The following is a 14,036-nucleotide window of genomic DNA, read 5'->3' on the forward strand; positions in this document are numbered from 1 at the left end:
TGTTTAATAATGTGGGGTGCCAGAAGTTTATAAAATTTGTGAGTAAACCCATCTGGGCCAGGGGCTTTACCTGTGGGCAACATCTTAATAGTTTCTTGCAACTCTTTCAGATCAAACAGGGATTTTAGATCTTTTTTACTTATATCGTCTAATGAAGGAAGGGATATCTGTGAAAGATAGTCTTTAATCTGTTTAAGTTTTTCTTCAAGAGTTTCATTCGAGCCCAGATTATATAACCTATAATATTCTGAAAAACTATTCGCTATTTCGGGACTTGTATGTAAATATTGATTATTTTTAGTTTTAATCATTCTAATAAAAGATTTATATGCTTTCTTTTTAAGTGATCTAGCCATTAATTTGCCAGCTTTATTTTTTCTCTACAAAGAATTTTCCATTTAAGGCTAGGGCTCTTCGATGAGCACATTTAATTAGATGTTGATTTAAATCATCTCTGGCACGATTAACTTAATCTAAAAGATTTGTAGAAGTTGGATTATTTTTATGAACTGTTTCCTTATTCTTTAAATCCTGAATCAATTCTGAATATTTACATTCAAATATTTTACGTTGTTGTGAAGTTTTTTTAATGATTTCCCCTTTAATGAAACATTTATAAGTTTCCCAATTATTAATATATGATGTGTGATTGGGATCATTAATATCGAAAAATAATGTGGTCTTGTCAGTAATATCTTTAAGTATAAGAGGATCTGTGAAAATCATATTATTAAGTCTCCAAGAGTTTCTGATTCCAGTTTTTGAGGGCCATTTAAAGGAACTTATGACCATTGCATGGTCGGACCAGGGAGTTTGCGAAATTTTGGAATCTATTTAAAGATGTAGGGAGAATTGATCACAAAGAATATAATCTAAACGCGTGTAAGTTTTTTGAGGATGAGAAAAGAAAGTGTAGTCTCTAATCGAAATGTGTGTTAATCTCCAAGTATCAAAAGTAGGAATAATTTGCAATGCAAGCCAATTAGCTTTAATTATATTATTTGACATATAGGATTTCTTAGTGGAAACATCTAACTCTGGTTCTAATGGAAAGTTAAAATCTCCAGCTATAAAAATAGGTCCCTTAGCCTGGTCAAGCAATGTTATCATAACTTTTCTGAAGAAAGATGACTTGGGTCTATTTGGTGCATATATGTTTAGGAGGGTGATCGGTCTGCTGTAACAAGTTCCTACCAAAAGAAGATACCGACCTTCATTATCTTGTTTCTTATATATAAGTTCAAAGGGAAGACCTTTCTTAAAGAGTATACTAACTCCCTTTTTTTTAGTTATGTTGGAACAATGGTAATGTTTATCAAAATAGAAAGTAGGGAGTCTAGGTCCGTGTGTCTTTCTAAAATCAGTTTCTTGGATAAAAACTATGTCAAGATGTTTCTTGTGAAAATCATGTAGGGCAATTGAACGTTTTTGTGCAGATAAGAAGCCTTTTACATTTTGGGTTGCTATTTTTAGATTATTAAATTCTGTATTTGAACACATAATAACTAGATTACGTTTTATCTCTATGTGAGGAAATATAGATAATAAATTCTAAATAAGTATTTCTTGGTTAAAGGGAATGTGTCTTTGATGTAGGAAAAAAGGGTTAGCTAAGATTACCAATATATAATAAATAAAATAAAAAATAAAATATTAACTATGCAGTTAATAAGGGTCAAAGAGTGGCTTGGCAAGACTATCTTTACATTTATAAGGAGTATTGTAATTAAAACAAATATAGGTTAATAAGGCATATAATTAAATGTAATTTACATCAGAAAAAAATAAAAGAATAGATCCTAAATAACATCATATTACACAATAAACACCATATGTTTAGTTATTAGAATATTATGACAAAAAGTTAATGGTTACATCTTGCAGGGAGATAAACAAGGTAATAAGGCACAATCAAATCTGTAGACCTTGTGAATATAATATTTTAAATAAAACGGACCATTAAAATATTAATAAAATAGGATAAAGAACCTGCAAAGACTAGAAAGAAGAATTAAATACTAAACACAATCTGGATAATAGTTAAAACAGAACGTTGTGAACTATAATCACAACTATTATCAATGTTAACAAACTATATGAGGAGTATAATATAATTAGAAATAAGGCATAAGAGCGTTCCAAATATTTTGAAAGAATAAAATTAGTATAACAGTAAAACTATTAAAACTAAGTTAATAACTTACCAATCCATTTAAATAACAATGACTAAGGACTAAATAAAGAGCTGCATACAATAACCTCAATTGAATCAATTCCATTGAAACCTAAAGAGTTTCCAAACTGTAAAGGAATCAAAATATCAATTCATTCAAATAACAATGACTGAGGATTAAGTAAAGAGCCGCATATAATAACTTCAATTGAAGCAGTTCCATGGGATCTTAAAGAGTTTCCAAACTGTAAAGGAATCAAAACATCTGAAAACAAAACATACAAGAAAGAATAGATTCATATATATTTCTGATTAATAACAACTTTAAAGTTCCATAAATGGTAACAGAACCGATAACATATTTCAATTTGATGAATTTGCCTGAAGTAGAGCTCGATGTTTATGTTTTTTATTTGGTGGGCTTTTGATAACATCACTCCATGTTTTAGTAGATTGAAGAGATGTATTTTTTGTCTCTGGATGAATTGAAGATATTTCTTGTGTCTTGTTAGGTGTAGGGATATCCAACTTTCTACAGAAGGTGATGGTATCTTCTGGTTGAATGCAATCAAATCTTCTTCCATTTTTAACAACTTGTAAATGAACTGGAAATCCCCATTTATAAGGAATATTCAAATTACGGAGGTGAAAAGTTAAAATATTGAATTCTCTTCTCTTTTGAAGTGTTCTAATTGATAAATCTGCAAAGAATTTGATATTTACACCTTGATATTGAAAGTTGTGTTGTTGACAAGCTTTTTGAGATATTAATTCCTTTTCTTGGAAACTTGTAAAATAAATCACAACATCTCTAGTAGGATCTCTATCTTGAGGTTTAGGTTTTAGAGAGCGATGTGCTCGTTCCATCTGGATAGTTGAATGTTTGGGATGATCTTCACCAAGTAATGATCTAAAAAGACCATCTAAATAAATTTGTAAATGAGAAATTAAAATAGATTCCGGTATACCTTTCAGTCTTAGGTTGTTACGTCTTGTCCTGTTCTCTATATCATCAAGCTTTGTTTCCAAATCTTGTATATGAATTTGCTGATTTTGCATTTTATTAGACAGCATTCGTATATCAGATGTTATCTATGAATTACTTTTTAACTCCTGGACAGGTGAATGACTATAAGTTAGTCAGATAGACCAATGTTCAGCATAGTGAACTTGTAAAGCTTTGTATACACTGAGGTATTAGGTTCATAGGAGCCTATCTATCAAGCTCTGAATGGAGCTTGATGCCCTGTGTTTCTGGCGAGCCTGCAGGCTCGCCAGAAACAACAGTTAAGAAGCAGCGGTCACAAAGACCGCTGCTCCATAACCTGTCCGCCTGCTCTGAGCAGGCGGACAGACATCACCGCAATTCAACCCGATCAAGTACGATCGGGTTGATTGACAGCCCCCTGCTGGCGGCCCATTGGCCGCGAGTCTGCAGGGGGCGGCGTTGCACCAGCAGCTCTTGTGAGCTGCTGGTGCAATGCTGAATATGGCGAGCGTATTGCTCGCCGTATTCAGCGAGGTCAGGCGGACCTGATCCGCACTGTCGCATCAGGTCCGCCAGACTTTCTTAAATAGGGGCCATAGTCTGCTTCAGCTCTCATAGTAAAGTGACAATGTCAAATTTACCACACCAGGCTTTAGAATTTCTGTAAATAACTGGAGAGAAAATTACAGACAGGATACATGTTCTGTGTTTTGCTAGAATAAAATGAATTGAGAGCTATCACTTTGAAACATTAAAGGGACAGTGAGAGTTGTAAATAAAATGTTTAGTTATGCATAATGAAACAACTTTGCAACATATTTTCATTATTTATTTTGCCACCTTTTCATCTAATTTAGCACTAACAATTGAGCGATTTCTAATTCCCAGAACATAAAGGGACAGTAAACCCAAAAATTATCTTTCATGATTCAGATAGAGAATACAATTTTTAAAAGTTTTTAATTAACTTCTATTATCATATTTGCTTTGTTCACTTGTTATTTTTGTTGAAGAGATATCTAAATAGGTAGCATGCACATGCCTAAAGCACTACATGACAGGAAATAGTGCTACCATCTAGTGCTCTTGCTAATGTTTAACGTTGCAAAACTGCTGCCATATATTGCTGCAGACACGTGCACACTCCTGAACCTTTCGGCTTTTCAACCAAGGATAACAAGAAAATGTTATAATAGAAGTTAATTGGATAGTTGTTTAAAATTGTATGTTCTATCTGAATCATGAAACAAAATATTTGGGATTTATGTCTATTTAACAAGTATATTGATAGTTTTGAAGCAGCTAGAATTACCCTCATTTTGTCTAAAGTAGATCCTGTTTCCTAAAATCCACTCTCCTGGTTGCCTATAAATCAGTAATAAAGTCTTCCTTCCCAAGGCTTTCCATTCATCAGCTACTGCCAAGCTTTGATTTTCCTCCCGCCGGCTCCGTGCCTCATTGGTGCTACACAGTGAGACTTCTTTTCTGTTCTCAATCTTTTGCTCTTATTGCTCCTGGACTCTAGACCAGCAACCAAGTCATATCACCTCAGCATTACTTTCTGTAAGAGTACTGACTTCTCAGAACTACTTAACTTTATTCTGAAGCTATCACTTCTTGCAACCTAAATATACATTTCCCTCTGAAAAGGCCTGAGTTTGGCGCTTGTTATCTGTAAAACCTACTAACAAACTCCAGCTTGGGTAATCCTTCTGTATATTTTCATACACACCAATATTTCAGGGCCAAAGGGGAACACTCTTGGCACCATTCATATTACCAAGATGGCATGTCCTGCAGTAAACATTTTTGGTCGTATTGATATACTCTCACCGACCACTTTATTAGGTACACCTGTTCAATTGCTTGGCAACACAAATTTCTAATCAGCCAATCACATGGCAGCTCAATGCATTTAGGCATCTAGATGTGGTAAAGATGACTTGCTGAAGTTCAAACCGAGCATCGAATGGGAGAAGAAAGGGGATTTAAGTGGCTGAATGTGGTATGGAGGTTGATACCAGACAGGCTGGTTTGAGTATTTCAAAAACTGCTGATCTACTGGGATTTTTACGCACAACCATCTCTAGGGTTTACAGAGAATGGTCGGAAAAAGAGAAAATATCCAGTGAGCGGCAGTTGTGTGGACGACATTGCCTTGTTGATGTCAGAGGAGAATGGGCAGACTGGTTCAAGATGATAGAAAGGTAACAGTAACTCAAATTACCACTCGTTACAACAAAGTTATGCAGAATACCATCTCTGAACGCACAACCCATTGAACCTTGAAGCAGATGGGCTACAGCAGCAGAAGACCACACCGGTTGCCACTCCTGTCAGCTAAGAACAGGAAACTGAGGCTACAATTCGCACAGGCGCACCATGTCACAAAGCTCAAATTATCTCAAACTGTTTTCTTGAACATGACAATGAGTTCACTGTACTCCAATGGCCTCCACAGTCACCAGATCTCAATCCAATAGAGCACCTTTGGGATGTGGTGGAACGCATCATGGATGTGCAGCCAACAAATCTGCAGCAACTGCGTGATGCTATCATGTCAATATGGACCAAAATCTCTGAGGAATGTTTCCAACACCTTGTTGAATCTATGCCGTGAAGCATTAAAGCAGTTCTTATGGAAAAAGGGGATCCAACCCGGTACTAGCAAGCCAAGAGGCAGAATTTTTTTTCACTTTCTGCAATGAGATTTTTTTAGTGAAAGTTTTTCTGCAGGCCATTTTTAAATAAAATAAAAATTTAAATTAGGCAGTTAAACTAAAGCACCAGTTCAATTGCAATGTGTTGGTTAACTAAAGAATAAAACAATTTTTTAACGTTTTATGATATAGTGCAGTAATTGAAAATTGCATTGCAAATTAGCTGCAAACTAAATTAAAAAATGTCTCTTGAATAAATTTGTTTCCCCTTCTCTTGGTCTAACATAGAAATGTAGTAATAAAAAGGTGCAATCCTCATAAGAACGTCTTACATTCAGAACAAACCGCTTTGCAGACTGGGGAAGGCTAGGGGACTGTTTGAAAAAAGCCAGTTAATAATCAATGCATTGCTGCTTTACAGTGCCTACTGCATATTTGTCTGTTAACTTCAAACAGCACTTTTCTCTTGATGCACTGGAACACTTAAACAGTGCAGCCAGAACACAGCTCTGTTTAAAGAGTAGAGCTGCAAAGTTAAAGCACTAAGTCTAACAGTTCCTGCATGGGTTCTGTTCTTTCTGCAGACATGCTGCATTTTCTGCGATGATATCTCAGATCACTGTATGTTCTGCCTTGGGGCTAGCAAGGTGTACCTAATAAAGTGACCGGTAAATGTATGTATACATTATATGTGCTCAGTTCTACATAAACACTTGTACTTAAATGGACATATATACAGTGCAACATGAAAATGCTATAATGTGTCAGAGCATGTATTATTGCACTGTTGCTTACATATAACTATGTGTGCAACGGGGTTAAACACATAGTTAGTCAACTTCAGAGCAGCAATGCATTACTGAGAGCTAGTTGAATACACCTGGTGAGTCAGTGGCAAGAGGCATATGTGTGTAGCCATCAATCACCATATAGCTCCTAATAGTGCATTACTACTCCTGAATCTACCTAGGTATACTTTTCAGCAAAGGAAACGATAAAACAAAGTGCATTGGATAATACAAGTTAATTTAAAAAGGTATTTTAAAGTTGTGTGCTGTTTTTGAACCATTGAAGTTTGATTTTGACTTTCATGTACCTTTTAAGAGCACAATGCGTCTGGTCTCTCTCTTTGTCTTGATCTAAGAAAAACAAGTCATAAGAAGGATACATAATTGCCATCAGGCCTTTTGTCAGTGACATTTCCTGTTTATAGTTGACAGCACTTAAAAAAGAAGGGACATTTATAGGGCTAGGAGAAATAAGACCCTCACCCTCAAAGTTATAGTAAAAATACTCTTAAATTTTAAGCATTTAAATGCTTACAAAAATGTCTTCCATTAGCTGTCAACAGTTATTGTCAGCAGCAGAGTTGGTCACTACATTTCCTACACAGAAGATTTGAAATTCAAATATATAAGTTTAAAAAGTGTTAAAAAAACATGTTCTTTACAGTTCAGTGTATAGAGTTTGAAATACATTTTATTGTGAAGGTTGTCATTACCATACTTGGCTACCCAAATACATGAATGTAGAATGACTTTGATTGATGTGAGATTCTGTTATTCAAATTCTTAGAGCTTTTGAATGCAGAGATAAAATGTGTTATTCCTGGTCAGATTTTTAGACCTTATAAACATGGCATAAGGAAACAGCGGGTAGATGTATCTTTTAAACACCAAAGTCGCTTCAATAAACCTAGAAATACTAAAGTTTCAAAGAAAAACAAACTTATGCACACAAACATGCTGTACTTAGGTGACAAGCACACACAGATATATAAATGATGTATGTACTTATATATATCTATATATATATGCACTGTGTATATGACACATAGGGGTATATTTACCATAGGTTGAGGGGACATGATTCGCTGTAGCGAATCATGTCTGCTCGACCTCGCTAAATGCCGGCAGCATACTCTGTCGGGATTTTAACATTGCACAAGCATTGCTAGTGAAATGCTTGTGCAATGCCAGCAGGGGCCGTCAATCATCCCGATCGGATCGGGATGATTTCAGTCAGCAAGAATTTAAAGAGCAGCGGTCTTCTTAACTTCCGTTTCAGATGGGCGTAGAATGCAGCATCCGCTGCTTAATAAATCTACCCCAATGTCTAAACAAAAACAGTAGATATATTTAAAATCTCTTAGAAGAGACCTAAGACTTAAAGGGACAGTAAAGTCAAAAAAGTTAAATGGAGAGGATATCATTTTAAACAGCTTTTGAATTTACTTCTATCAGGCTTGCTTAATTCTCTTTTTATTCTTTGTAGAAGAGTAATCCTAGGTAATATCAAGAGCGTGTACATGTCTGTAGCTATCTGACAGCAGTGTTTGCAACAATGTTTCTAACAATGTCATGGCTGCAAACTGTGCTGCAATAGACTGCTAAAAACACATGATTGCTTCGGAGCTTCTATCAGCCTACCTAGATTTACGCCAACAAAGGATACCAAAAGAACAGAAAATTTGATAATACATTTTTTTTAGAAAGTTTAAATTTGCATACTCTGTCTGAATCATGAAAGTGTTATTTTGACTTTACTGTCCCTTTAATTATGTTTTATTTATCTGCTGCAAAGATCTGTATGTCAATGTAAAACTGGCCACATCTTCTGAGCAAGCACTTTTTCTAACCCTCATTTTTGTCCTTCAGGGTCGATGTTCGAGAGAAAACTGTAAATATCTACACCCTCCCCCGCACTTAAAAACCCAGCTAGAAATCAATGGACGGAACAACCTTATACAGCAAAAGACAGCCGCCGCAATGCTCGCACAGCAGATGCAATTCATGCTCCCAGGCGCACAGCTACAGCCAATCGTAAGTAGCCATACAAATATGAAGTGTACAATGCTTGTTAATATGGAGTGGAATTCTTTATTGTCTCAAAAATACTACAGTTATTTTAACTACAGAGCAAACCAACAACAGTCAAAACACCATAACCATGATAGCTTAAATGGACAGTTCACCCAAAAAAATTCTCCCCTTTAAAATATTCACAATGATCCTTTTAACCTGCTAGAGTGTATTAAATTGGTTACTCCTTTACTCCTATTTCAGCATTTGAAATAGCTGATTTAGCCTGTGGTATTGCCACCTACAATGAACAAAATAATACTGGAGTATAGGCTATTGAATAGCCTAAGTATACACAGCCAGCAGAAGAGATTACACTCTCAGTGGGATGCAGGATAGTTAAGTAATAAAATGATAATTTTCCATTGTTCTCTCTATGTATTGAGCTTTGGTGTTCCAGCCAAATAAAAGATAAGGAAGCAAGTCTGTTTACACAAAGTTATAACATAATGAGATCTGATATCACCTTTAAGTTCAACCCATTGTAATAGGCTGTGGTTTCAAAGCACAAAATCAGCTACTTCATATACACAAATAAGCATGAAAATGGAATTTCTCAAATATTTTATACTCTGCAGTTGGTATAACAAGTCATTTAAAATACATTAATGGAAAAACAATTTTACAGTGTACTGTCCCTTTAATCATTTCATACAGTTTGCTTATATATATTCAATTAGAGTGTTAAAAATGCCACATTTTGATACTGGAGTCTTTATCATATGTTACTAGCTGAAAAGCATGTTATGTTGGAAGGATTGGGCTAGATTCAGTAACTGTTATTATTATTATTGTTATTATTATACTTTATTTATTAAGCGCCAACATATTCCGCAGCACTGCCCATGGGTACAATTCATTTAAATAAAACAATACAAGACTTGTAAGAGAAAGGACAAAATTTACAACCTTATACAGGAGGGATTGAGGGCCCTATTCCCGTGGGAACTTACAATTTAGAAGGGTAGGAGGTTGGGAAACAGGAGGTGAGGACTGCAAGATTTGGAAAGATGTTAATACAGAGTTAGATGAGGGAAATGTTAGGTAAGTGAAGTTAATTTATTATTGAGTTGGGTGGTAGGCTTCCCTGAACAGAAAAGTCTTCAGGGAACATTTAAAGTTCTAAAAAGTCTGCAAAGAGAACACAGTGCATATGTGTCAGTTTTAGCATATTTGTTAAAAATAACAAATGTTGGCCACATTTTTAAATTCTAAATTAAATGGATATGAAACCCACATTTTTTCTTTCATGATTCAGACAGAGCATGCCATGTTAAGCAACTTTCTAAATGTAGCCACCAATCAGCAAGCTCTACCCGGGTGCTGAATAAAAAAATGGGCCAGCTCCTAAGCTTACATTCCTTCTTTTTCAAATTAAGAGAACAGAGAAAAATTGATTATAGGAGTAAATTAGAAAGTTGCTTAAAATTGTATGCTGTATCTGAACCATGAAAGACAAGAATTGGGTTTCATATTCCTTTATAGGACTTTCATTCATTGCTGGATGCCAAAGGAAGCGTGATACGATTGGCTACAGCCTGAATCGTCCGTGAAGTAGGAAATAGACTATCCGTTACAGGTGGAGAAACGGTGACATTGAAAAACATGAATGGGTTATTAATAAAAAAATAAGCATTTCTAAAGCCTTTCATGAAAGTCCCCATCTTTTAGTTTATGATTACAAATATTGTAACTAAAAATGTTTACTATCACTTTTAATATTTACCAAACATTTGATTTAGCAATAATAATAATAATAATAATTTTATCCTTTATTGAATTTTTATTTAACAAATGTAACCTTCAGATATCAGAATTTGAGTGTTGACACTCATAGGGGCATATGTATCAAGCTCCAAATGGAGCTTGATGACCCGTGTTTCTGGTGAGCCTGCAGACTCGCCAGAAACAGCAGTTATAAAGCAGCGGTCACAAAGACCGCTGCTCCATAACCTGTCCGCCTGCTCTGAGGAGGCGGACAGACATTGCCACAATGCAACCAGATCGAGTACGATCGGGTTGATTGACACCCCCTGCTGGCGGCCTATTGGCCTATTGTGAGCTGCTGGTGCAATGCTGAATACGGCGAGCGTATTGCTCGCCGTATTCAGCGAGGTCTGGCGGATCTGATCCGCAGTGTTGGATCAGGTCCACCAGATCTTGATACAAATGCCCCATAGGCTTTAATGTACGTCTATGCAGATCAACATTCAAATGTAATTTGAATGTTACTTATGAAATTGTAAAGTTAACATTTGTCCTTTAGAAATATTATAAATGCGAGATTGATTGATTGTCAAGGGGAATGTTCATTCTACAATTCAAATATCAAAATTTTGTAGGGTGAGAGAAACCTCTCTACTTCTGTGTAATTCAGTTAAGCATATGCATGAACTGTGTGTGTCCTTTGGGCTTTATAGAATAACATGGGAATTGAAGCTATTTCTCTCACTTATAGGAACATTCTTGCGCACAAAAAAAATGCTGGGTAAAACACATATACTGTATATGTCCTAGCCAGTGAACATATGCTAAACACAGTTACACATCATAATTCGTTCCCATAAATATGTAAATGTGATCATTAAAGCGCATATTCTCACCTGGAGAGCAGTCACAGGTAAACAGCGCTATTACGGATGCAGGCTTGGGGGGCACGTATGCCGCTCCTGAATAATCGCGCGTGTGTGTATATTCCACTTTACATAAACAGAGCCAGTAAGGTATCTAAACTGCTTGCACTTAGAACTCATCAGAGTCTGGATGAGGATTTCAGAAAAGAAATATTTATACTAATTGATCATCTGAATATACAGCATGGCTGTAATTAAAATATGTTTAATGTAATTACCATACTGCAGCAATATCATGCTTTGCATTTGCTGAAATTAACTTCTTGCAAATACATCTCACATTTTACTTTCTAGAAATATAAATATAATGTTTAAAGTAAAACTATCTTTTCCCCCTTTGTTTAAAGGAACATAGGTGTCAAATTTAAAGTTTCAGATAGAGAGTACAATTAAAAAAACAAACAATAAAAAAAAAACTTCTATTATCAAATGTACATGTTTCTTTTGGTCTCCTTTGTTGAAAATTTCCACGAGAGCATATTGATATAGAATCAGGAGCATGCACGTGTCTTGAGCATATTATATGGCAGCAGTGTTTGCAGCAAAATTATACATATAGTGCACAAGACACAGGCATACCCCAAGCCTACCTCAGTATGCTCTCTTTGGAAGTAGCTAAAGGCCTAATGAGCTACAGTCCTCGACTCTAGCGAGGTTATGTAAGAAGTCTTGTCATTATTGTGAGGTCCCTCCAAGAATTTTGTAAATGAGACCTGTTGATGTTGCAGGGTTCTGGAAGTGAAGGGGAGAAATATACCGAGGGCCACCTGTATAAACTATTAAAAAATATTAATAAAATTATTCTGAAGTTATAATATATATATATACACTGTGTGCAGAATTATTAGGCAAATGAGTATTTTGACCACATCATCCTCTTTATGCATGTTGTCTTACTCCAAGCTGTATAGGCTTGAAAGCCTACTACCAATTAAGCATATTAGGTGATGTGCATCTCTGTCATGAGAAGGGGTGTGGTCTAATGACATCAACACCCTATATCAGGTGTGCATAATTATTAGGCAACTTCCTTTCCTTTGGCAAAATGGGTCAAAAGAAGGACTTGACAGGCTCAGAAAAGTAAAAAATAGTGAGATATCTTGCAGAGGGATGCAGCACTCTTAAAATTGCAAAGCTTCTGAAGCGTGATCATCGAACAATCAAGCAATTCATTCAAAATAGTCAACAGGGTCGCAAGAAGCGTGTGGAAAAACCAAGGCGCCAAATAACTGCCCATGAACTGAGAAACGTCAAGCGTGCAGCTGCCAAGATGCCACTTGCCACCAGTTTGGCCATATTTCAGAGCTGCAACATCACTGGAGTGCCCAAAAGCACAAGGTGTGCAATACTCAGAGACATGGCCAAGGTAAAAAAGGCTGAAAGACGACCACCACTGAACAAGACACACAAGCTGAAACGTCAAGACTGGGCCAAGAAATATCTCAAGACTGATTTTTCTAAGGTTTTATGGACTGATGAAATGAGAGTGAGTCTTGATGGGCCAGATGGATGGGCCCGTGGCTGGATTGGTAAAGGGCAGAGAGCTCCAGTCCGACTCAGACGCCAGCAAGGTGGAGGTGGAGTACTGGTTTGGGCTGGTATCATCAAAGATGAGCTTGTGGGGCCTTTTCGGGTTGAGGATGGAGTCAAGCTCAACTCCCAGTCCTACTGCCAGTTTCTGGAAGACACCTTCTTCAAGCAGTGGTACAGGAAGGAGTCTGCATCCTTCAAGAAAAACATGATTTTCATGCAGGACAATGCTCCATCACACGCGTCCAAGTACTCCACAGCGTGGCTGGCAAGAAAGGGTATAAAAGAAGAAAATCTAATGACATGGCCTCCTGGTCTGAACCCCATTGAGAACCTGTGGTCCATCATCAAATGTGAGATTTACAAGGAGGGAAAACAGTGTCTGTGAGGCTGTGGTTGCTGCTGCACGCAATGTTGATGGTGAACAGATCAAAACATTGACAGAATCCATGGATGGCAGGCTTTTGAGTGTCCTTGCAAAGAAAGGTGGCTATATTGGTCACTGATTTGTTTTTGTTTTGTTTTTGAATGTCAGAAATGTATATTTGTGAATGTTGAGATGTTATATTGGTTTCACTGGTAAAAATAAATAATTGAAATGGGTATATATTTGTTTTTTGTTAAGTTGCCTAATAATTATGCACAGTAATAGTCACCTGCACACACAGATATCCCCCTAAAATAGCTATAACTAAAATCAAACTAAAAACTACTTCCAAAACTATTCAGCTTTGATATTAATGAGTTTTTTGGGTTCATTGAGAACATGGTTGTTGTTCAATAATAAAATTAATCCTCAAAAATACAACTTGCCTAATAATTCTGCACTCCCTGTATATATATATATATATATATATATATATATACACACATCTTTTACAGGATGTATAATAATTTTAAATACTTTTTATTAATATTTTTTTAATAGTTTATATTTAATATTTCAATAATGCGAATTGAAGACAGCAATTCTTCATGTGCGCTAGGCCAACCGCGTTAGTCCTAAATTGTGATACGCATTATTTACATTTCTATGTTCTTCGTATAGAAAATAATGTAATTTTTATTATTATATATCTATAGGAATAGATATACAGGTATATAAATAAATAGATATCCATAGAAATATGTATTTGCAATAAAAAGTACATAATCTTGTAAGTGAAGAACATTGGAATGTAAAATATGTAC

General features: G+C 35.8%; 1 protein-coding gene across 6 annotated transcripts in view; it reads left to right on the forward strand.

Annotated features, from left to right (window-relative positions):
* Positions 1-14,036, forward strand: part of LOC128645924 (muscleblind-like protein 2) — a 310,829-nt gene that overhangs the window by 176,933 nt on the left and 119,860 nt on the right. For all 6 annotated transcript variants that reach the window (XM_053699258.1, XM_053699256.1, XM_053699259.1 and 3 more), the window contains exon 3: positions 8,479-8,643. In XM_053699258.1, coding sequence (XP_053555233.1) covers positions 8,479-8,643 — 165 coding nt within the window. The remainder of the gene's footprint in view (positions 1-8,478; positions 8,644-14,036) is intronic.

This window comes from Bombina bombina, chromosome 1 (assembly GCF_027579735.1).
Source record: "Bombina bombina isolate aBomBom1 chromosome 1, aBomBom1.pri, whole genome shotgun sequence".
In the NCBI taxonomy this organism is placed as follows: domain Eukaryota; kingdom Metazoa; phylum Chordata; class Amphibia; order Anura; family Bombinatoridae; genus Bombina; species Bombina bombina.